The sequence below is a fragment of the Chiloscyllium plagiosum genome, chromosome 4, assembly GCF_004010195.1.
Source record: "Chiloscyllium plagiosum isolate BGI_BamShark_2017 chromosome 4, ASM401019v2, whole genome shotgun sequence".
NCBI lineage: Eukaryota > Metazoa > Chordata > Chondrichthyes > Orectolobiformes > Hemiscylliidae > Chiloscyllium > Chiloscyllium plagiosum.
In genome coordinates this window covers 29,755,013-29,774,552 of record NC_057713.1, presented here as the reverse complement: position 1 = coordinate 29,774,552, position 19,540 = coordinate 29,755,013, and the positions used below count along the sequence as shown (strand labels likewise).

At 40.5% G+C, this 19,540-nt stretch overlaps 1 protein-coding gene across 2 annotated transcripts in view; it reads left to right on the top strand.

Annotated features, from left to right (window-relative positions):
- The window catches only part of LOC122548917 (1-phosphatidylinositol 4,5-bisphosphate phosphodiesterase gamma-1-like), a 206,325-nt gene extending 187,478 nt beyond the window's left edge, over positions 1–18,847 (top strand). For both annotated transcript variants that reach the window (XM_043687892.1, XM_043687891.1), the window contains exons 30-32: positions 3,648–3,736; positions 16,203–16,387; positions 17,672–18,847. In XM_043687892.1, coding sequence (XP_043543827.1) covers positions 3,648–3,736; positions 16,203–16,387; positions 17,672–17,732 — 335 coding nt within the window. In that variant the 3' untranslated portion in view covers positions 17,733–18,847. The remainder of the gene's footprint in view (positions 1–3,647; positions 3,737–16,202; positions 16,388–17,671) is intronic.
- The last annotated feature ends 693 nt before the right edge of the window (positions 18,848–19,540 follow it).

Below are 19,540 nucleotides of genomic sequence, written 5' to 3'. Positions count from 1 at the left end.
AGCACGGACCCCCATCCTCAAGTGAATCCAGCACGGACCCCCAGCCTCAAGTAAAGCCAGCACAGACCCCCATCCTCGAGTGAATCCAGCACGGACCTCCAGCCTCAGGTGAAGCCAGCACGGACCTCCAGCCTCAGGTAAAGCCAGCACGGAACCCCATCCTCGAGTGAATCCAGCACGGACCCCCAGCCACAGGTGAAGCCAGCGCGGACGCCCAGCCTCAGGTGAATCCAGCACAGACCCCTAGCCTCGAGTGAAGCCAGCACGGACCCCTAGTCTCAAGCTAAGCAAGCACGGACCCCCATCCTCGAGTGAATCCACCACGGACCCCCAGCCACAGGTGAAGCCAGCGCGGACACCCAGCCTCAGGTGAAGCCAGCGCGGATGTCCAGCCTCAGGTGAATCCAGCACAGACTCCTAGCCTCGAGTGAAGCCAGCACGGACCCCTAGTCTCAAGCTAAGCAAGCACGGACCCCCATCCTCAAGTGAATCCAGCACGGACCCCCAGCCTCAGGTGAAGCCAGCGCGGACCCCCAGCCTCAGGTGAAGCCAGCACGGACCCCCAGCCTCGGGTGAATCCAGCACGGACCCCCAGCCTCGGGTGAATCCAGCACAGACCCCTAGCCTCGTGTGAAGCCAGCACGGACCCCCGGCCTCGAGTGAAGCCAGTACGGACCCCCAGCCTCAGGTGAATCCAGCACGGACCCCCGGCCTCGAGTGAAGCCAGTACGGACCCCCGTCCTCGAGTCAAGCCAGTACGGACCCCACCTCGGGTGAAGCCAGCACAGACCCCCAGCCTCGTGTGCAGCCAGCATGGATCTCACCCTTGAGAACTTCAAGGTGAGCCACAGTGCAGTCTTGAGGTGCCTCAGTGGACTCATCTGCTCCATTTTACTTGCTTGCAAGGTCTGTAATTATTAATTTTTTATTATTTTGTTCTTCTAATTTATTCCTAAAATTTGGTACTTTTGTACGTAAGATGCCGCTATAAGTGGTGACTTTGTAAACTTTTCACTGTACCCGTGTGAGTACATGTGAAATAAACTTATTCTAATTCTAATCCAAAAATACCTCAGTGGAGTGTACTAGGTCCAACCATCTCTAGCTGCTTCATCAATGACCTTTCCTCCATCATATAGTCAGAAGTGGGGATGTTCACTGAAGATTGCACAATGTTCAGCACCATTTTCAGCTCCTCAGATACCGATGCAGTCTATGTTCAAACACAACAAGACCTAGTCAATATCCAGGTTTGGGTTGATAACTGGTAATAATAACATTCACACTACAGAAATGCCAAGCGATGACCATCTTCAAAAAGGAGAGAACCTAACCATCATCCTTTGATGTTCATTGGTGTTACCATCACTGGGTCCCCCATTATCAACATCCTGGAGAATACCATTGACCAGAAACCGAACTAGATTAGCCATATAAATACAGTGGCTACAAGACAAGTCAGAGGCTAGGAAGACTGCAAAACTCACCTCCTGACTCCTCAAAGCCTGTCCACTATCTACAGGTACAACTCAGGAATGTGATGGAATACACCCCACTTGCTTGGAAGAATGCAGTTCCAATAACATTCATGAATTTTGACACCATCTAGAACAAAGCATCCCACCTGGTTGGCACCACACCCACCATCATTTAATCCTTCCACCACTGTTGCTCAGTAGAAGCATTGTGAACCATCTGATAGGTGCACTGCAGCAATTCACCAATTCTCCTGAGACAGTATCTCCCAAACTCATGATCACTACCACCCAAAAGGATAAGGGTCGCAGATACATGGGAAAAACACCACCTGCAAGTTCCTTCAGTGTTGCTGGGTCAAACTCCTGGAATTCTCTCCCGCTCCCGAATGACATTGTGCATCTACCTACAGCACATGGACTGTAGCGTCTCATGAAGGTAGCTGACCACCACCTTCTCAAGGGCAAGTATGAATGGGCAATAAATACTGGCCAGCCAGTGACACCCACATCCCATGAATGAATTTTTAAAAATACCAACTTATGCCTCCCTGTCCTTGTCCTCTTTATGCCAACTTTATGTATACCCATGCATCCCCAACCACTCTCTATGGCCACTGATACTGCCCAGGCCAACACATATGTAACCAATGAGCTGTTTTCATTTAAAACCAACCTGTTCAGCCATTTTATGACAGACTTCTGCAGCAGGTGGGATTTGAATCCATGTACTCCTGGCCATGTAGTAGGGACATTACCACTGCACCGCTCACTGAATCATTAATGAGCTGTATAATAACAATGGCAAATGTAGTACTCTTGTCAAAAAGCCCACTCCCTCAGAAATATCCTTTGAAAGAACAACTGTTCCTGCAGTCCTATATAAGTGTCAATCAGTTAGACAAATATCAACAATAGAGCACATATCTTAATTTTATTGACAGGGGAGATGCCAGAAAGTAGATCTTATTAAAACCACTTAAAGAGGTCAATTAAGCAAAGTCAAGAATTTATGCTTAAACAGCTTCTGCTGAGTTAATGATTTTATTGGTTTGGTCTATAATCTCAACATGCATAAGGACAGGTAGAAACTATTTGCGATTAGAAACATCTTAAGAAAAGGATGCTATATAAGTATAGCTTCTTGTTTTTGAAGCATGGGTTTCTCCCAAAAGGACAACATTCTACTAGCATTTTTAAAAATTTGCTTTTATATCTGTGCATTAGCATTTCATTATTTCTAACATTGACATCCAGGTTTCTTTGCACCTTCACAGTTTCTCAATTCTCACTATTTTTTTTAAGACCACACTTTTACAAATTGTTTGCATCAGGCATGGATATACCATGGATATTTCAGGCAGGATACCACACCTCTCATCTACCTGAAATTAACTTTAAAATATATTCAGAAAATGTCTTTGACACATTCACAAGGGCACAAGGGATGGGAGATAAATGTTGACCTAGCCAGCGGTGTCCATGTTCCACAAGTGAATATAAAAAAATCTTATAATTAGATCCAAATGTCACCACTGGTAAATAATCAAGAAGAAAATTCATAAATCGTGGGAATAAATGCATACCTGGTCTATCACAGGGAGAAGTTTATTTTGCATTATTTGACAAGGACAGCTACTGTTACTGTGATTCTGAACATCTATGGTCAGGGTTGTACATTAACTCTCTTCAAACTCATTTTTGGTTACTGTCAATAGAGGGCTTGATGCTTAAGCTAGGCCCTTGAATCAGTGATATGTCACAACATACATATCATGTTGTTCATGTATCAACATGAATACTTATACATATAAAGACCAATGCTCACTTAGTACTCTGAAATCTATGGAGACCAGTTACTGCATGCATTTAGTTTAAATGCAGTTGCTTCACTGATTATTCTAATTGAGTTGAAACTTTAATTTTATGAATGACCTTGCATACCTTTATACTTAAACTACTGCGTAATTATGCATCTCCATACATCAAACTTGTTGTGTAAATGCCAAGCTGTGTTCACAAATCATAAGTGAGGATGTGTGTGCATGTCTGTGCATGTTTGTGTATGTTGATATTGCGTGGGCTGAGATTGCATTGTACTTTTCTGAGCTGTAGTTGCCACTGACTATCTATAATGCCTTGATGAATGGCAAGATCTTGTTGTATTTACAGGTTACAGATCTGTGCCTCTGAAAAATAGTTACAGTGAGGAACTGGAGCTGGCTTCTCTACTTGTTCACATTGAGATAGTCAATGCCAAGGTAAAGGTTTGTTTTTGAACTATAGTGAACAAATTAACCTTATATGATGTGGATAATGATGGTACTGCTCAGTAAAACAAAATTTCTTCACAAAAAAATCTTATCATGATAATTCACAGATTGGCATCTATCTGTAGCATCATTTAAAATTTAGTTTTATGCAAAGAATCACTCACCTATGTGTATTTCCAAAGTCCATCATCCTTACCCATTGAATCCATTGATATATTCTTACACTTGAGTTCATTCTTCAGAGAATCCTCTCGGTGAAACAATTATCAATGAATCCTACATATATTTTGTAATAAATCCTCACTCCTCGGGACCAATAATGCAATTGTGAGCACCTGAAATCCTGGAAAGCTTAAAGCAGTGTATGCTCAGGTTGTGTGTTTTGAGTTCAATGCAGCATCCAGCAAACTCCATACTCTGTAATGAGTGTTAACTTTTTTCTCAAGGAGAATGTTTTTAAGGTACATTAGACTCCTGTTCCCTTGGAATGATCTCAATACCTCAGCAGGGCTCCAGTTACTAAGAGCCGCTTTGAAATATCCACATCAGAGGAAGTTTATTTGGGGAAAAAAGTAAGAAATACATATTTTTTTCTCCCTGACCTGAACCATAGCTCTTTTTATCACGGGACTTCAAACTGCCATCTGAGGGATTTCTGTTCCTCCTTCTTTAGAATAGGAGAAATGATGATTTCATCAACTGCTGACAACTGATGCTCAGTCAATGTGTTGCCCTCAGTCTATCAAGTGTTCTGCAGCAAGTGAATCAGAAATTGATTAACTGAAATTTCCAGCATTATCATGACAAGGAACTGCCATGCCACTTGGATCCATACCCAATAGAAACTTACCCAGGGAATCCATTATGAGTAATAATAAGTAATTGTACATAAAGTTCTTTACTCAAATTTCGTGGTCAGTTACAAAGCAACAATTCTCACTTCTGACTGAACAAAGATGAGCACTAAAGTCTCTGTTGAATGAATTTCATCTTTTTCCATGTTAATTTCATTCCTGTAGCAGCTAAAGGGATCTCTAGTGTCCAGTAACAGTAATATAATCAAGAACATTAAGTAGCCAGTTCGTTTCTCAAAGATAGCAAATGAGGGAGTAAATTATTCTTCACTATTTAATCATCTTATTAAGAGCAAAAATAAAGATTTGAGTATGCACAAAAGATTAAGCCAGAACCTGTAATATCATAAACAACATTTTATTAACTACAATCAAAATACACGGTTGCTATAATATTGGAGAAACTTAAAACTTTTCAAAGATAAACTTAGTTTTCTAGGGCCAGAGTTATTACCTGGTATTAATTATGACTTAGTATGTCATTAAAAATTACAGTTACATCTCATTCAATGAGATGCAACTTTTTCAAATTTTCTTGCGGTGGGATAAACAACATAAAATATGGGAATTCCCATCAACTCAAGAGAAACTTTAAATTTCCATCTGTGAGCACTTAAACTGCTGTTAAGATGCAGAGTATCAATTATAGCAAGCCCCAGATTTCTCTGTTTGGCTTTCCATGTTCAGGTACCAGAGATGCTGGCTGCATTGCAGCATAATGATGCTGAATTGTGACAGTCCAATTGATTCAATAAATCAATCAATTTTACTTTTTAATCCAAACAGAAATGTACTTTGCATACATTGCATCTGTGTTTAAAAAAAATCATAAAAATGAATAATAATGACAAAAGAAACAAAATTACACCATCACGGAGATCTAACTTTTGATTCAAATATATATTAAACACCATTCCAATGCAAGAAAAAAAATCATGAAGTGAGTGCCAACTTGAATGCAAATCCAAAAGGGCACTAATTAGTTAATGAACTACCTTGTCCTTGCTCTAAAAGATGGTAACCCTTCCCTGAATGCAACCAGTGGTAATTCTGAAACAAGGAGTGATCATCATTGTTCATGACACTTTTCTTTTGTTAAAATTCTTCAAAAGCAACTTCACCATCTTTCAGCACAAATACAACATCCAGGTCATTGGTACTTATTCTTAGAGTCCATCACTTGGGTGGCATGGTGGCACAGTGGTTAGCACTGCTGCCTCACAGCACTAGAGACCCGGGTTCAATTCCCGACTTAGGCGACTGACTGTATGGAGTTTGCACATTGTCCCCGTGTCTGCGTGGGTTTCCTCCCACAGTCCAAAGATGTGCAGGCCAGGTGAATTGGCCATGCTAAATTGCCCATGGTGTAGGGGTATGGGTCGGTGTGGACTTGTTGGGCTGAAGGGCCTGTTTCCACACTGTAAGTAATCTAATCACTGTGAATTTTAGTGTTCAGAAGTGACAGCAATACCAAGTATAAGATATCATCGATCACTATCAGTGACACTGCTTTGACCATGATGTCTATCAATACTTGTCCCTGGAATGGTATTAATGATGGGATATTATGTCAAGAATTTGGCATTTACAGATTTTTACCCACAAAATTCATTACAAATCGTGGTCACTTATACTCTTCATGTATACCACTGACAATATGATAAGATAATTTTTTTTCTTTGTGAATTTGTTAGAGAAACAAGAAACTTCTCTAAAATATGTGCAAATTAGCACATTTGTAATGGCTCAACAATTGTTTGTTCAGATTCAAACATCATCAGTGATTTCCACTGAGATGTTCTGACAATCTAAGATGGAGATAATTGTTTTTTGTATGATTTCATCTTTTCACCACCAGGGGGAATATGTTCCTGTATCTTCCCTGTAGTACATTCTGGGTAAAGTGAGTCACTGGAGTTGACGTGTGCTCTGTAGCTACTCTGTCTAAAACTGATCATGGGGCTCTTGACCAACAATAAGAGTCAAATGCACTGGACAATCTTTTAAACTGGAGACATCTTGTAACCTTCAAAATTATGATTCTTTCATAGACTATTTCATGTGCTCATTATTTAAAAACTGCAGTGAAAAGCTAATATTTGGGCTTTCCTATGTTTTTTTGATCCTTACCATTAACTATTCATGCATTGAGATACTATTAAACTGTCCTTCTGGGAGCTGATGTCCCCTCTGTTTAAAGCATGAGTGCTGCTTGTGATATTTGACATGTTGTGCATTCACTTTCTTCATCCTTTGTGCAAGGGATGATATGAAAAATATGATGTAACCAAGCTCTAAATAAGGTGTCTTATTTCCCATTTTATTAAACACATGTTTTCCTCCATACTTATTGGTACTGGAGCTAAAGATGCCCAGACCTCTTCCTCCTTCCTGGCATGTTATAGTTATAACCCAGTATAAGGAATAGGTATCTATAAACAATATAGGAAAATCATGTGAATGCCTTTTTCGAGGAAAGACAGCCTCAGATTTCAACCCTCACAGGAGTTTGGTAAGGGACTCTTCTATATTCCCCTTTTACCTCTTACAGACCATGTAAGGTTAATACTGAACTGAAAATATGTTGCTGGAAAAGCGCAGCAGGTCAGGCAGCATCCAGGGAACAGGAGAATCGACGTTTCGGGCATAAGCCCTTCTTCAGGAAGGTTAATACTGAATCCCTTATTTAAGGCTGAGAAAGACTGTTATTTGGCCTCTGTGTGAATCAAAGGAGAGAGCAGAAAAGTGAAGCTGATGTTGAAGCTCAGCCATGGTCGTATTGAACTGGAGCAGCCTCAGCAGGGCACACTATTTACTCATCTTCTCACTTACGTTCTGAAGCACAAGTAAAGAATGATCGATGACATGTTGGACTTGGGGAAGGACACTCTCAGATTTCTGGGACCTACCCAGCTCTTGAGATTGACAGTCATATCACCCTCAAGTAAGGTGATGCTACCACCTTCCTCTGCACCAGTTCACATGCCCAGTCCACTGTGTCCCTCCACCTTGATGGCAAACTCATTTCTGAACTACGATAGTGAGAACTGGAGTACAGGAGAAATGAATTCTCAGGTGTTATTTTTATTGTACTGTGGTACGTTTGAAAGAAGCATGTATCAAAATCACCAAGGAGCTTTTCATTCCTTAACATTGCATATTGTTCTCCTCACGTTCAGCTACATGATTGGAAAGAGGGAAACAGTTAGGTCCAGTGGAATTCATTCCCTGAGAGTCCACCTACAGCACATGGACTGCATTGATTCAAGATTTGAAGATGCCGGTGTTGGACTGGGGTGTACAAAGTTAAAAATCACACAACACCAGGTTATATCACCTGATTAAGGAGCGTCGCTCCGAAAGCTAGTGTGCTTCCAATTAAACCTGTTGGACTATAACCTGGTGTTGTGTGATTTTTAACTTGATTCAAGATGGCAGCTAACCACCACCTTCTCAAGTGAAACTAGAGACTAGCAATAAATGCTGGCCTAGCCAGTGATACCCATATTCCACGAATGAATAAAAGCAAGTTTTTCCCAAATGCTAGTCCTGTCCCATGTCAAATGGATTGCATAGGGCACAGCATCATTCTTATAAACTGCTTTCTTAGCTTGTACAAAGAAAATGGTAATCACAACCGCACATAAAATGTAAAGTAATGAAAACAGGAAATAGACCTATTTTTTAATCTCACATATATGATGTAGTAATGTAGCCTCATTCTACAATCAGGTGCAGTTAGGTAGGACTGTTATCTGGTTGTATTTGGCCATGCATAGAGTTCCTAAACTCAGCCCTGATCTGAAGGAAGTGAGTTGCATTTCTCCAGTAGGGCAAGGATACAAGGTCATGTTAAATAACCTCGATGCACAGGTAGCAGAAAATAATAATGTTGTAAGTAATTAAAAGATCTCCATCAATTTTTTTAAAAATAAAGAGAGAACAGCACCACACATATAGATTAAACCGGAAACCACAAACACACACACGCACACACACTCATGCAAACACAGAAACCACCACTTTCAGGTAGAGAGAGTGACACACAGCAGCAGTGGGGTCATTTGTAACTGCTGGAATGAATTACTTCACGATTTATGTCTTTACAATAATGTGATTGAAAACTTACCAAACTATCTTGCTTATATCAACTGTTAATAAACACTGTTCCACAGTTCAGCTAACAGTCCTAGCCCACAACATCTGATTGTCAAATGAGGTTACATTGACAATGCTCCACCAAACATCTTTGCTTGTGTTTCAGAACATAAGATATAGGAAGAGGAGTAGACTGCAAGCCTACTCTGGCTGATCTTCAACATCAGCTCTCATTTCCTGCTCATTTCCTAAATCCCTTTTTTCCATGAGAGATCAAATATCTATGTCAGCTTTAAATATAGGGTGTGATGTTAATCTCCCTGGAGGTGGTAAGGGGGAGGTATAATTGAGGAGTCAGCTCTGATGAGGTACTTACCCACTTCTTGCCACACCATTAATTAGAATGGGAGTAAGGGGTGGGATCTGAGAAGTATACCCTGCCTTGTCTGCTGCCCATGACCCCCACCCCATTAGAAGAGTATAAAATTTCTTCACCCTCTCACTTCTGGATATGCCAACTAGGCTTCAACTGGCAGTCCCTCAGTAGCTCCTGGCCTCTATTTAGGTTCTGGTGATGCAGAACACCAGTATTGAGATCTGTGATAGGTTGAGAATCTTGTCCAATGTGACTGTTCGCTCTTAACCGAATAATTGGCATCTGATCAGCCAAGTTTCCTCAGCAGATGAGTGTGGGCGTGTTAGTCACCATAAAATGCAATGACACTGCACTTTCAAAATCAACTCAGAAAGAATTGCACCCATTCTCAATGATGACACACCCACAATTCTCTGGGGTAGAGTGTTCCAATGATTCATAAACCTTTAAATAAAAACATTTCTCCCATCCTCAGTCCTAAATAATCATTCCCAAACCTTGAGACTGGGTAGACATTACGGCCAAAAGGGCAGGTCAGAGGTGGGAATTCTGTGACAAGTAACTCATCTGCTGCTTCTCAAAGTGTATCTGCTATCTGACATAAGCTAGGAACATAATGGAATAACTTCCATCTGTCTGGATGAGTGTGACTCTGCAAACACTCATGAAGTGGTGGAGGCTGGTACAATTGCAACATTTAAGAGGCATTTGGATGGGTATATGAATAGGAAAGGCTTGGAGGGATATGGGCCGGGTGCTGGCAGGTGGGACTAGATTGGGTTGGGGTACCTGGTCGGCATGGACGGGTTGGACCGAAGGGTCTGTATCCATGCTGTACATCTCTATGACTCTAATGATAATGCAGCCTGCAGCACCTTCGATGTTCACTCCCACCACCATCGAAGCACAACGACAGCAGTGTGTACCATCTACAGGGTGCACTGTAGCAACTCACTAAGGGTGCTTCAGAAGCACCTTTCAAACCCATAACCTTTACTGCATAGAATGGCAAGAGCAGCAAATTCATGGGACACTGCCATGTTCTCCTCTAAATCATGTACTATCTTAACTTGGGGCTTTATTGCTGTTCCTTTAATGCTGCTGGTTCATAAGCCGGACCTCTTCCCTAACAGAACTAAAGGTGTACCTACATAAGTTAAACCAAAGCAGTTCAAGCAGACAGTTCACTACAATCTTCTAAAGGGCAGGATGGTGTGAAATGCTAGCAACAGCTCCCTCTCATGGCAGATTGAACAGGCCAAATTTAATATTTATATATGTCTCTACTGCTTATGTCCTCAGGAATCGTTGCCTATCTAAAAGAATTCTCAATCACAACAATACAAGACTAATTTGTGATTATCTTTCTGTTTTAAATTAATGGTTTGAATTACTGTTTGCAATCTTTGCTGCCAAATTCTCTAAAATGCATGGCAGCTACGTAGTAGTTTATGTTCTCAATAATCAAGAAGTAAACCTTTCTTAGCGAGTTTTGAGAAGATTTGTAGCTAAGGTTGAGGTTCTGGATGTAGGTTTGCTGGTTAGACTGCAAGGTTCATTTTTAGACGTTTCATCACCATACTAGGTAACATCACCAGTGAGCCTCCGGTGAAGCGCTGATGTTAGTGACCCACTTTCTATTTGTTTAGGTTTCCTTGGGTTGGTGACACATTTCCTATGGTGATGACATATCCTGCGGTGACGATGTCATTTCCTGTTCTTCTCAGGAGTAGTAAATTGACTTGGATTCTATGCGTTTGTTGATAAAGGTCCAGTTGGAGTGCCATGCTTCTAGGAATTCTCACACGTGTCTCTGTTTGGCAAGTCCTAGGATGGATGTGTTGTCCCAGTCAAAGTGGTATCCTTCCTCATCTGTATTTAAAAATACTCGCCACAAAAAGACATGACCCACTCTCACTAATATCTTTACATACAGATGAGGAAGGACACCACTTTGACTGGGACAACACATCCATCCTAGGACAAGCCAAACAGAGATACGCATGAGAATTCCTAGAAGCATGGCATTCCAACTGGAACTCTATCAACAAACACATTGACCTTATTCCCATTTACCACCCCCTGAGAAAAAGAATAGGAAATTACATCACCACAGGAAATGACATCACCAACCCAAGGAAACATAAACACATAAATAAAAAGCAGGTCATACCATTAGTGCTTCACCGGAGGCTCACTGATGATGATACCCTGTATGGTGATGAAACATCTGAAATCGAACCTTCCAGCTCAGCAAGCAAATTTACATCCAAAACCTTTCTTTTAGTATCCATGGGGTCTCTCTCCTTCTCTAACAACTAATTAAACCCTGACTTGAAACAGTTCACTGTCTCTGGCTCAACTGCTTTTACTGCAGAGCAGGAATGGGTGGGGCAGATTCACAGAATTGTCACAGTGTAGCAAGCGACCATTCATCCCATTGAACCTGAATGCCTCTCTGCACATTTTAACTTAGTACCAAACTTCCTCCTTTTCCTTGTAATTCTGCAAACAATAATCCAATGCTGTCTTCAATGCCTTCACCACAATTCCAGGCAGTGCATTCTAGACTCTAATTACTCACTGTATGAAAAAGCTTTTTCTCATCTCGCATTTGGTTCTTTTGCAAAACACTTCAAAACTATGCCCTCTGATTTTCAATCTAATTTCAAGTGGAAACAATTTCTCTTCATTTACTTTGTCCAAACTCCTAAAGCTTTTGAAACCTTTTGGAACTCTCTCTAATTCATTCACATCTTTCCTATATTGTAATTCCTAGAACTGTACACAATACTCCAGCTGAGACCTAACCAGTTTCTTATATAAGTTGATCATAACCTCCCTGCTCTTGTACTCATTGCCCCTATTTGTGAATACTGTTTGATTTATTAACAGCTACCTCTCTCTACTTGTCCTGACGTCTTTAATTACTTATGTGCATAGACAAGTCTGTCTGCTGCTGCATATCTTTGGAATAGTACCCTTTATTTTAAATTGTCTCTCCAAGATCTTTGCACTGAAGTATATCACTTCACACTTCTCCACATTAAATTTCAACTGCCACCTATCTATCCACTCCAATAATGTGTCAATATATTTTGAGGTCTACGCTGTCCTTCTCACAATTTATGGGTCTTCCAAGCTTAGTGTCATCGACAGACTTTTAAATTGTAGCTTGAATTCCAATATAAATCAAGAAAACTAAGAGTCCCAATACAGACCCCTGGGAATCTCCGCCACAAATTTTCCTTCAGCCCCAAAAATACCCATTAATCATTACTGCTTGTTTCTTATCCTTCTGTCAATTTTATATTCAAGTTGCTGCTGTCCCTTTTTTTCCTTGACCTGTAATTTGCTCCACAAGTATTTTGTGTGACACTGTATCGAAATCCTTTTGGAAGTCCACATATTCCCATGTCAACAGCCATCAATTCCCTCTGTTACTCTTCAAAAAACTGAAGCAAGGTAGTTAAACACAATTTTCCCTGAATAAATCTATCCTGAAAACTTTGAATCAATCTATATTTTTAATGTTACTACAACGTGACTAATAATTTCTTGTAGGTTCCCCAGCATCAAAGTTAAATAGCCTGGTCTGTCATTGCTATGCTGTTCTTTACAACTATTTTTGAACATTGACATAATGTTTATAATTCTCTATTCATCTGGCACCATCTACAAATCCAGGAGAGATTGAAAAATAATTCCTAGTGTTGCAGTAATTTCTACTCCCAATTTCTTCAATATCTTTGAATGAATCTTACCTTGTCCGAGTATTTTGTCAACTTTAAGTACTGAAAGCATATCCAATACTTCCTCCAGATCAATTTTAAACACCTCAAGTAATGGAGTTTCCTCCTCTGTCACCATGTCTGAGCAGCAGCTGTCTTGTAAGTAAAAACAGATGCAAAATATACATTTAACGCCTTAGCCATGCTTCTTGCCTCTAAACGTAAATATCCTTTTGATCCCTAATCAGCACATTCCTTCTTTTACTACTGTTTTGCTATTGATGCGCTTATAGAAGGCTTTGGGATTTCCTTTTAGTTTAGTTGACAGTCCTTTTTTCATCATCCTTCTTTGTTTCTCGTATTTGCTTTTTCTCTTCCCTTCTGAACTTTCCATATTCAGCTTGGATCTCAGCTGTATTTCCTATCAGACACCTATCATAGGCATCCTTTCCTTGATGAGGGAACACATCTTGACTGTACCCAGTCACTTTGAAGGTAGCCTGTTTTACAGCTACTATTTCTCCTGTCAACATTTCATTTCAGTCTATCTTGTCCAGCTCTGCTCTTGCCCCATTGAAATCTGCTGCCTGCTAATTGATTATTCTAACTCTAGATTGACCCATGGCATTTTGCACCATCATCATGCATTATCACTATCCCTTAAATGTGCTAATCTTTCACTAGGCCCAATTCATTCCCAAAAATCATGTCTCGCAGTGCATCCTTTCCTGTTGGACAGGGCACATATTGCTGTAGGAAACTTTCCTGAATTGAATTGAATTGAATTTATTAAAATTGAACTTATTGTCACGTGTACCAAGGCACAGTCAAAAGCTTTGTCTTGCGAGCAATACAGGCAGATCACATAGTTAAATCGCATAGATAAGCAAATAATAGGTAAACAGTGGCAAAACAAAAACACAGGTACAGGTGAATGCTAAGAGTTTGTGAGTCCATTCAGCATTCTAACAACAGTAGGGTAGAAACTGTGTTCAGGTTTCTGTACCTTCTCCCAAAGGTAGAGGTTTGAGTCAAGCATTGTCAGGGTGGGATGGATCTTTGAGAATGCTGGTGGCCTTTCCTTGACAGCGGGCCTGGTAGATGGATTCTATAGATGGGAGATTGGCCTTTGTGATTGTCCGAGCCGAGTTCACCACTCTCTGTAACCGTCTCCAATCTTGAATGGTACAGTTGCCATACCAGGTATGCAGTCTAGAAATACATGCCCCTTACTGTCCCTTATACTAGCACTGTCCCAGTCAATATACAGGTAATGAAGGTCCCTTCGATGATATTTACACCTCTGTAATTTCTTTTGCAGATATGTTCCTCTCAAGTAAAAAAGGGTGGTGCTGGAAAAGCACAACAAGTCCTGCAGCATCCAAGGAGCAGGAGAATCAATGTTATGCCTGAAATGTTGACTCTTCTGCTCCTCGAATGCTGCCTGAGTAATGTGCTTTTCCAGCCCCTTTTTGACTCTGACTGTCCAGCATCTGCAGTCCTCACTTTCACCTAGCTATGTTCCTCTGTATACTGGCCGTTAGCTGGTGGTCTATATGTTTCACCTAACTATGTCATTCACACTTCTTTCTCTTTAGCTCTTAAGCAAATCCATACTATCCTTGATCCCTCTGTAACATCAACATTCTCCTATACTGCAATGCTCTCCTAAAGCAAAAACTCCACCTTCTCCTGTTTTATTTTATTTTATTATCATTTTTGAACACCTTGTATCAAGGAATATTAACATCCAAATTAGCCTTTCCTTAAGCCAAGTCTTTGTTATCACCACAATGTAATAATCCCCACATTGCTATATGTGCCTGCAACTCCCCAGTCTTATTAACAATATTCTGAGCATTCACATACACGCAGTGTAACTCTGATTTAGACTACACTATTTTCTCCCTTATGCTGACTCCATCTACTGACTATTCTCTATGTTAGTGCTATCTGCCTCTTCCAGTATTTTGTGTACCCTGGTATTATTTTCTCATCTGCTCTTCTAGTTCCTATTCACCTGCTGAATTAGTTGAAACCATCCCAACAGCACTCGCAGAACACCCCACAAGGAACTCCATCTCAGTTCAGTTTAGATACAACCCAAGCAGCTTTTACAGCTGCCATCTTCCCCAGAACCAGTTCTAGTGTCTCAGGGATCTAAATCCCTCCTTCCTGTACCATCTTTCCAGCCATGTACTCATTTGTCTTACCTTTTTCTGTAGTCATTTGTATGTGGCACTGGGAGTAATCTGGAAACTACTACTTGAGACATCCTGTTGCTAATTTTCTACCTAACTGCCCAAATTCCAATTCCAAGACCACATATCCATTCCTATCTATGTAGCTAGTGCCAATGTGGACTGCGATCTCTGGTTGCTCACCCTCCCCAAGGAGAATGTCCTGCAGCTGTTCTGTGACATTCCTGACCCTAACATCAAGGAGGCAACAAACCATCTTGAGGTCATGTTGAAAAGCTCGAACTAAAAGAATCCCAATAAGTACTACCCTTCTGCTTTTTATCCTACCCACATGTACAGCTGAGCTACTCAGAACCATGGACTTGACTCTTGCTGCACACTTTCAACAATCTATCACTCTCATCAATATCCAGAATGGTAAACCGGTTGGTTATTGGAACCTCTACGGACTCCAACATAACCTGCCGGTTTCTGTTGGGTTGCCTGGCATTCGCTCATTTCTGATCTGCCTGCTTGCCTTTAACTTGCCGTGAGACCACCTCTCTGAATGTGCAGTCCATGTATTTCTTTGCCTGAAAGATTTCCTTCAGTGACCCAGACACTGCTCAAACTCTGAAGCCTGAAGCTCAAGCTTGTGCACTTGGGTGTCCTATGCATGAAATTGTCTAAGCCACAAGAATTGGCCACGATTTCCTACAACTTGGCATTCCACTTCATGGGATCTTACAATGGAGAGGAAGCCATTCACTCCAAGCTGCTGCCAGCTCTTTGGAAGAGAGTTCCACTCCCTCTCTCTTGCTGCAGAGCCCAGCAAGATTTCCCTTCTCAAAGTTCTATTCGATTACTTTAGAAACCTCCATGCAACCTCACATATTATTAATATTAAACCTGTATCCAAGATTTCTGTCTCACAACTACATCAGATAGCCTGCTTTCATTGAGTTATAGACATTCATATTTCACCATGAATCTTTTAGTGAGATTTCTGGAGTTTCCCTTCAAAAATTTAGCAAACTTGGTCACTGCAGCTTTAATTGACCTGTGTGAAATCAAAACCAAAAGGTATTGGAGGACATATACGTCGAAATGGAGTTTCACGGAAGAATGTCGTATATTTAGAATGTGTGTGTGTGAAATCTTGATTGGGTGACATTCAAGCAGAACGCTTTAAGATTGTATACATTCTTCAAACAGGAGGAAGACGATGAGAACCTCTATTCATCCATCCAGCAACTACGCGATCGGACAAATGAGCTTTCCAGTCAGGTGTCAAGTTTTGAACGGAACAACGGCTGTGACTCCAGGTACCAGCAGCAACTGGATGAACTGCGAGTTGCACAAGATCAGCTGATGGAGCTAACTGAAGCTAGAAACAGACGGTAAATAGCAATTGCAAGTCTGTCAAAAATATTTATGTGTGTGTGTGTTCAACTAGTTTGATCAATTTTCCATGAGAGAGTTCGTAAGGAATAAGCGCATCATGGAAGGTAGGGGACAGTGTGATTAATCTGGATTGCTTTAGCAAAGAATCAGAAATAACACTCACCCAAGGGTCTCCGTTTACACTGAGAACATTTATTGTTTGTCCTTGCTAATGTTGCCCCAGTAAAGAAACTTCTCAAGGATTGGCTTTTTACTTTTGAGATTCAAGTCTTGTACCAGACAGATGAGATGAAAATTGTTGGTATTTCTATAAAGTTCCTTTTAAAATGAGTTGAAACAATCTCAGTCCATTTCTAGTCAACATGGATTAACAGCACTAATTTTACACAAATGGTTCATGAATGGGTCAAACATTGCTGGGAAAATAACAGCTTGATAATAACATATGTCGGTATTAATGCACAAATCAGCAAATTTAGGGAGTGAAATAGTAATGCGGCAAATGCGATTCTCCAGAACATGCTGATTGATTTACACTATGTTGCTAATTTCTTCACACAAATAGGTTACCCTCATTTATCAGAATCTCCTGAATTCACATGTACAGTACATCACACTTCAGACCTGCTGTAGCCAGGTAGAGCAGGAATTTAACGATAAAAATACCTTTTCATGAGGGAATGCAATGCTAGTCAACCTAACTAGCCCAAAAATGGAAACAATTGGAGCTGTTCAATCATATTGCTGCGTGTAATAGGTTGTTCCAGATTTTAAAAAATTAAATGTTGATTGTTCTCTTGTCCCTTACGTTAATTTCTCTTTCATAATCTAACCTTTCTCTCCCTCTCTTTTTCTCTCTCTATACCTCATTCAAAACTTTTCTGTTTTTCTTCAATGCCATAGTTTCTTTAATAGATGACTGAGGGCAAGTAAGGCCTATTTAATCAGGTTGAGAAAACAGTACAAGTTCTCAGTTCTGCACCTAAGTGACAGCCTAGATTTTTGTGCTCACATTTCTGGAATAAAACATTCACGCACAACCTTTAACTCCAAAGTGAAATTACTGTCACTGACACATGGTTGACATGTGTCTGTCTGTCATCTGACTCAGGAATAGCAAATGCTGTCATTGGTATTTGAAATGGAAAGCTTTGCTAGAGTTCACACAAAAATGTCTCATTTTGATGAGCTCAAAAAGAAAGTACACCCATCTTTTGTACTGGAATGAGTGATAATTCAGTGATCCATTATTTGTTTTTTTTCATTTTTGTTCCTTGCAGACTTATTGAAAAGAAAAAGAGGGACAGACTACGGCAACAAATGGTGAACAAGAGAAATTAAAGATCATGTGACTCTGGCAGCACCTAGGCTGCAGATCATTAACTTGTCTATCGGTTTCTATGGAAACCCACTGCAGATTCGGCCTACGTTCAGGCAGTCCTGGAAAATTCCTGTATGAAGTTGATTTAGCACATGGTGTTAGCTGGCCTAAGCTTTTTGGAGATGAATTCAGAGACTAATGATACAGCTCTGGTGCCTTTTTAACTTTTTCTTTTGTTTCCCTTTACCATGTAACATTCACAGATGACCGATTATTTTTTTAAAAATGTCAGTATAAAGATCTGAACAAGAGAAACACGTGCATTTGCATCAGATCTGAAACTTAGCACGACCTGATTCTCGCCAGGATAGGTCTCATGTAACTATGGTAAAGTTTATTCAGTGTATCCAGTATTGTGGCAATTTATCCACCTCCTTTCTGGCCCTTGCCCAGACTATCCATATATTAGAAGCTCTACCTAACTCTCTACGTGTCACACTTATTCCGTAACACTTTCCTTTTCATACATTGTTAATAAAATGCCAAGAGAGACTTATTGGTAGATTCAACAAAAATAATGAAGGTGGTTCAATGTTCCAGGGAACTATGCAGATATGGCCATAGTGGGGACATTGGTGGTTACCTATTGTTTTACTCATGGGGACATTCGGTCCCACACACAGCTTCAAGCTCTGAAATAAATGGGAACAACCTGTTTGGAAAAAAAGACTACGCTTTCAAAAGAACTTCAATTTTCCTTTTCCTTGCTGGGTAGCTCTCTAATGGGGACACTCTTTTTTTGTTTTTGTTCCCATTAACAGATTTTCCCATCATCCCAAAAATATGGCCACGTCAAGGTTGGGGTTTGGGAGTCAGGCTCCTTCGCTACCATCGATTGATTCTCTCAGGCAGACCGCTGGGAGAGTGAGAACGGAGTTTTTTTTTAAAGAAATTTTTTATTTTTCCAAGTTTCAATTGTACAAAGTTAAAAGGGTCCATAATGCCCGATGTACGGGTAGAAACGAGCACGAGCATTTATGAATAAAAAGCTGTAAAGGAAAATATGTAGCCCAGCATTTAAGTTGACATTACATACATGAGTACGAACAGATTCAATAAACAGTGTTAATACTTAGCTGTTGTTGTATGCTTTTTTTTGTCCTCTTATCCTTTACGATTTCCCCCTGGAATCAGAGACCCAAACTTGTATAAATTTCTCCAGCACTACCAAACTGATCATGCTTCAGAACTGATCATCAACAGTGAGTGTTGACAGTTTATTTGGCAATTTGGTCTTTTACAGTCAATCATTCTGTTCATGATTAGCATTATCCTACATCTATCCTGCCCTCTGCCCACCATATCTTGTCTTTGTCTCAGTTTCGTAATATAAGTCCTGTGGTGGTTTAACCATTCTCTGTAATCTTGTTCTGAGAGGTATCTTTTTAGTTCAAATTTCCATTTACTCTCAGTGACTCATTGTTGTGCCATCAGAGAATATCAGCTCATAATTCAGGTTGTCTTCTTGGACGTCTGGGTAGCTGGTCCGTTACACTGAGAGTTCCTTTCTCATTACCACGTCCCTGGAATGGAAAGTAATGTTTCCAGATGGTTACTTGTACAGTGATCGTTTAGTATGCATAGATATGTACACACTCTTCATTTTCTGAGCCTCTTCAACTGAATCATTGTTGCAGGAAAATAGCTGGTTGTCAAAAAAATAGGACAACAATTGTTCATTACATTGATCTCTATAGTTCTGTGAACATTTTCGAGGTGTTGGGAACTCTTTGGTAGCTCTTGGATTCTCTCTGAAGTCTGTTGCACT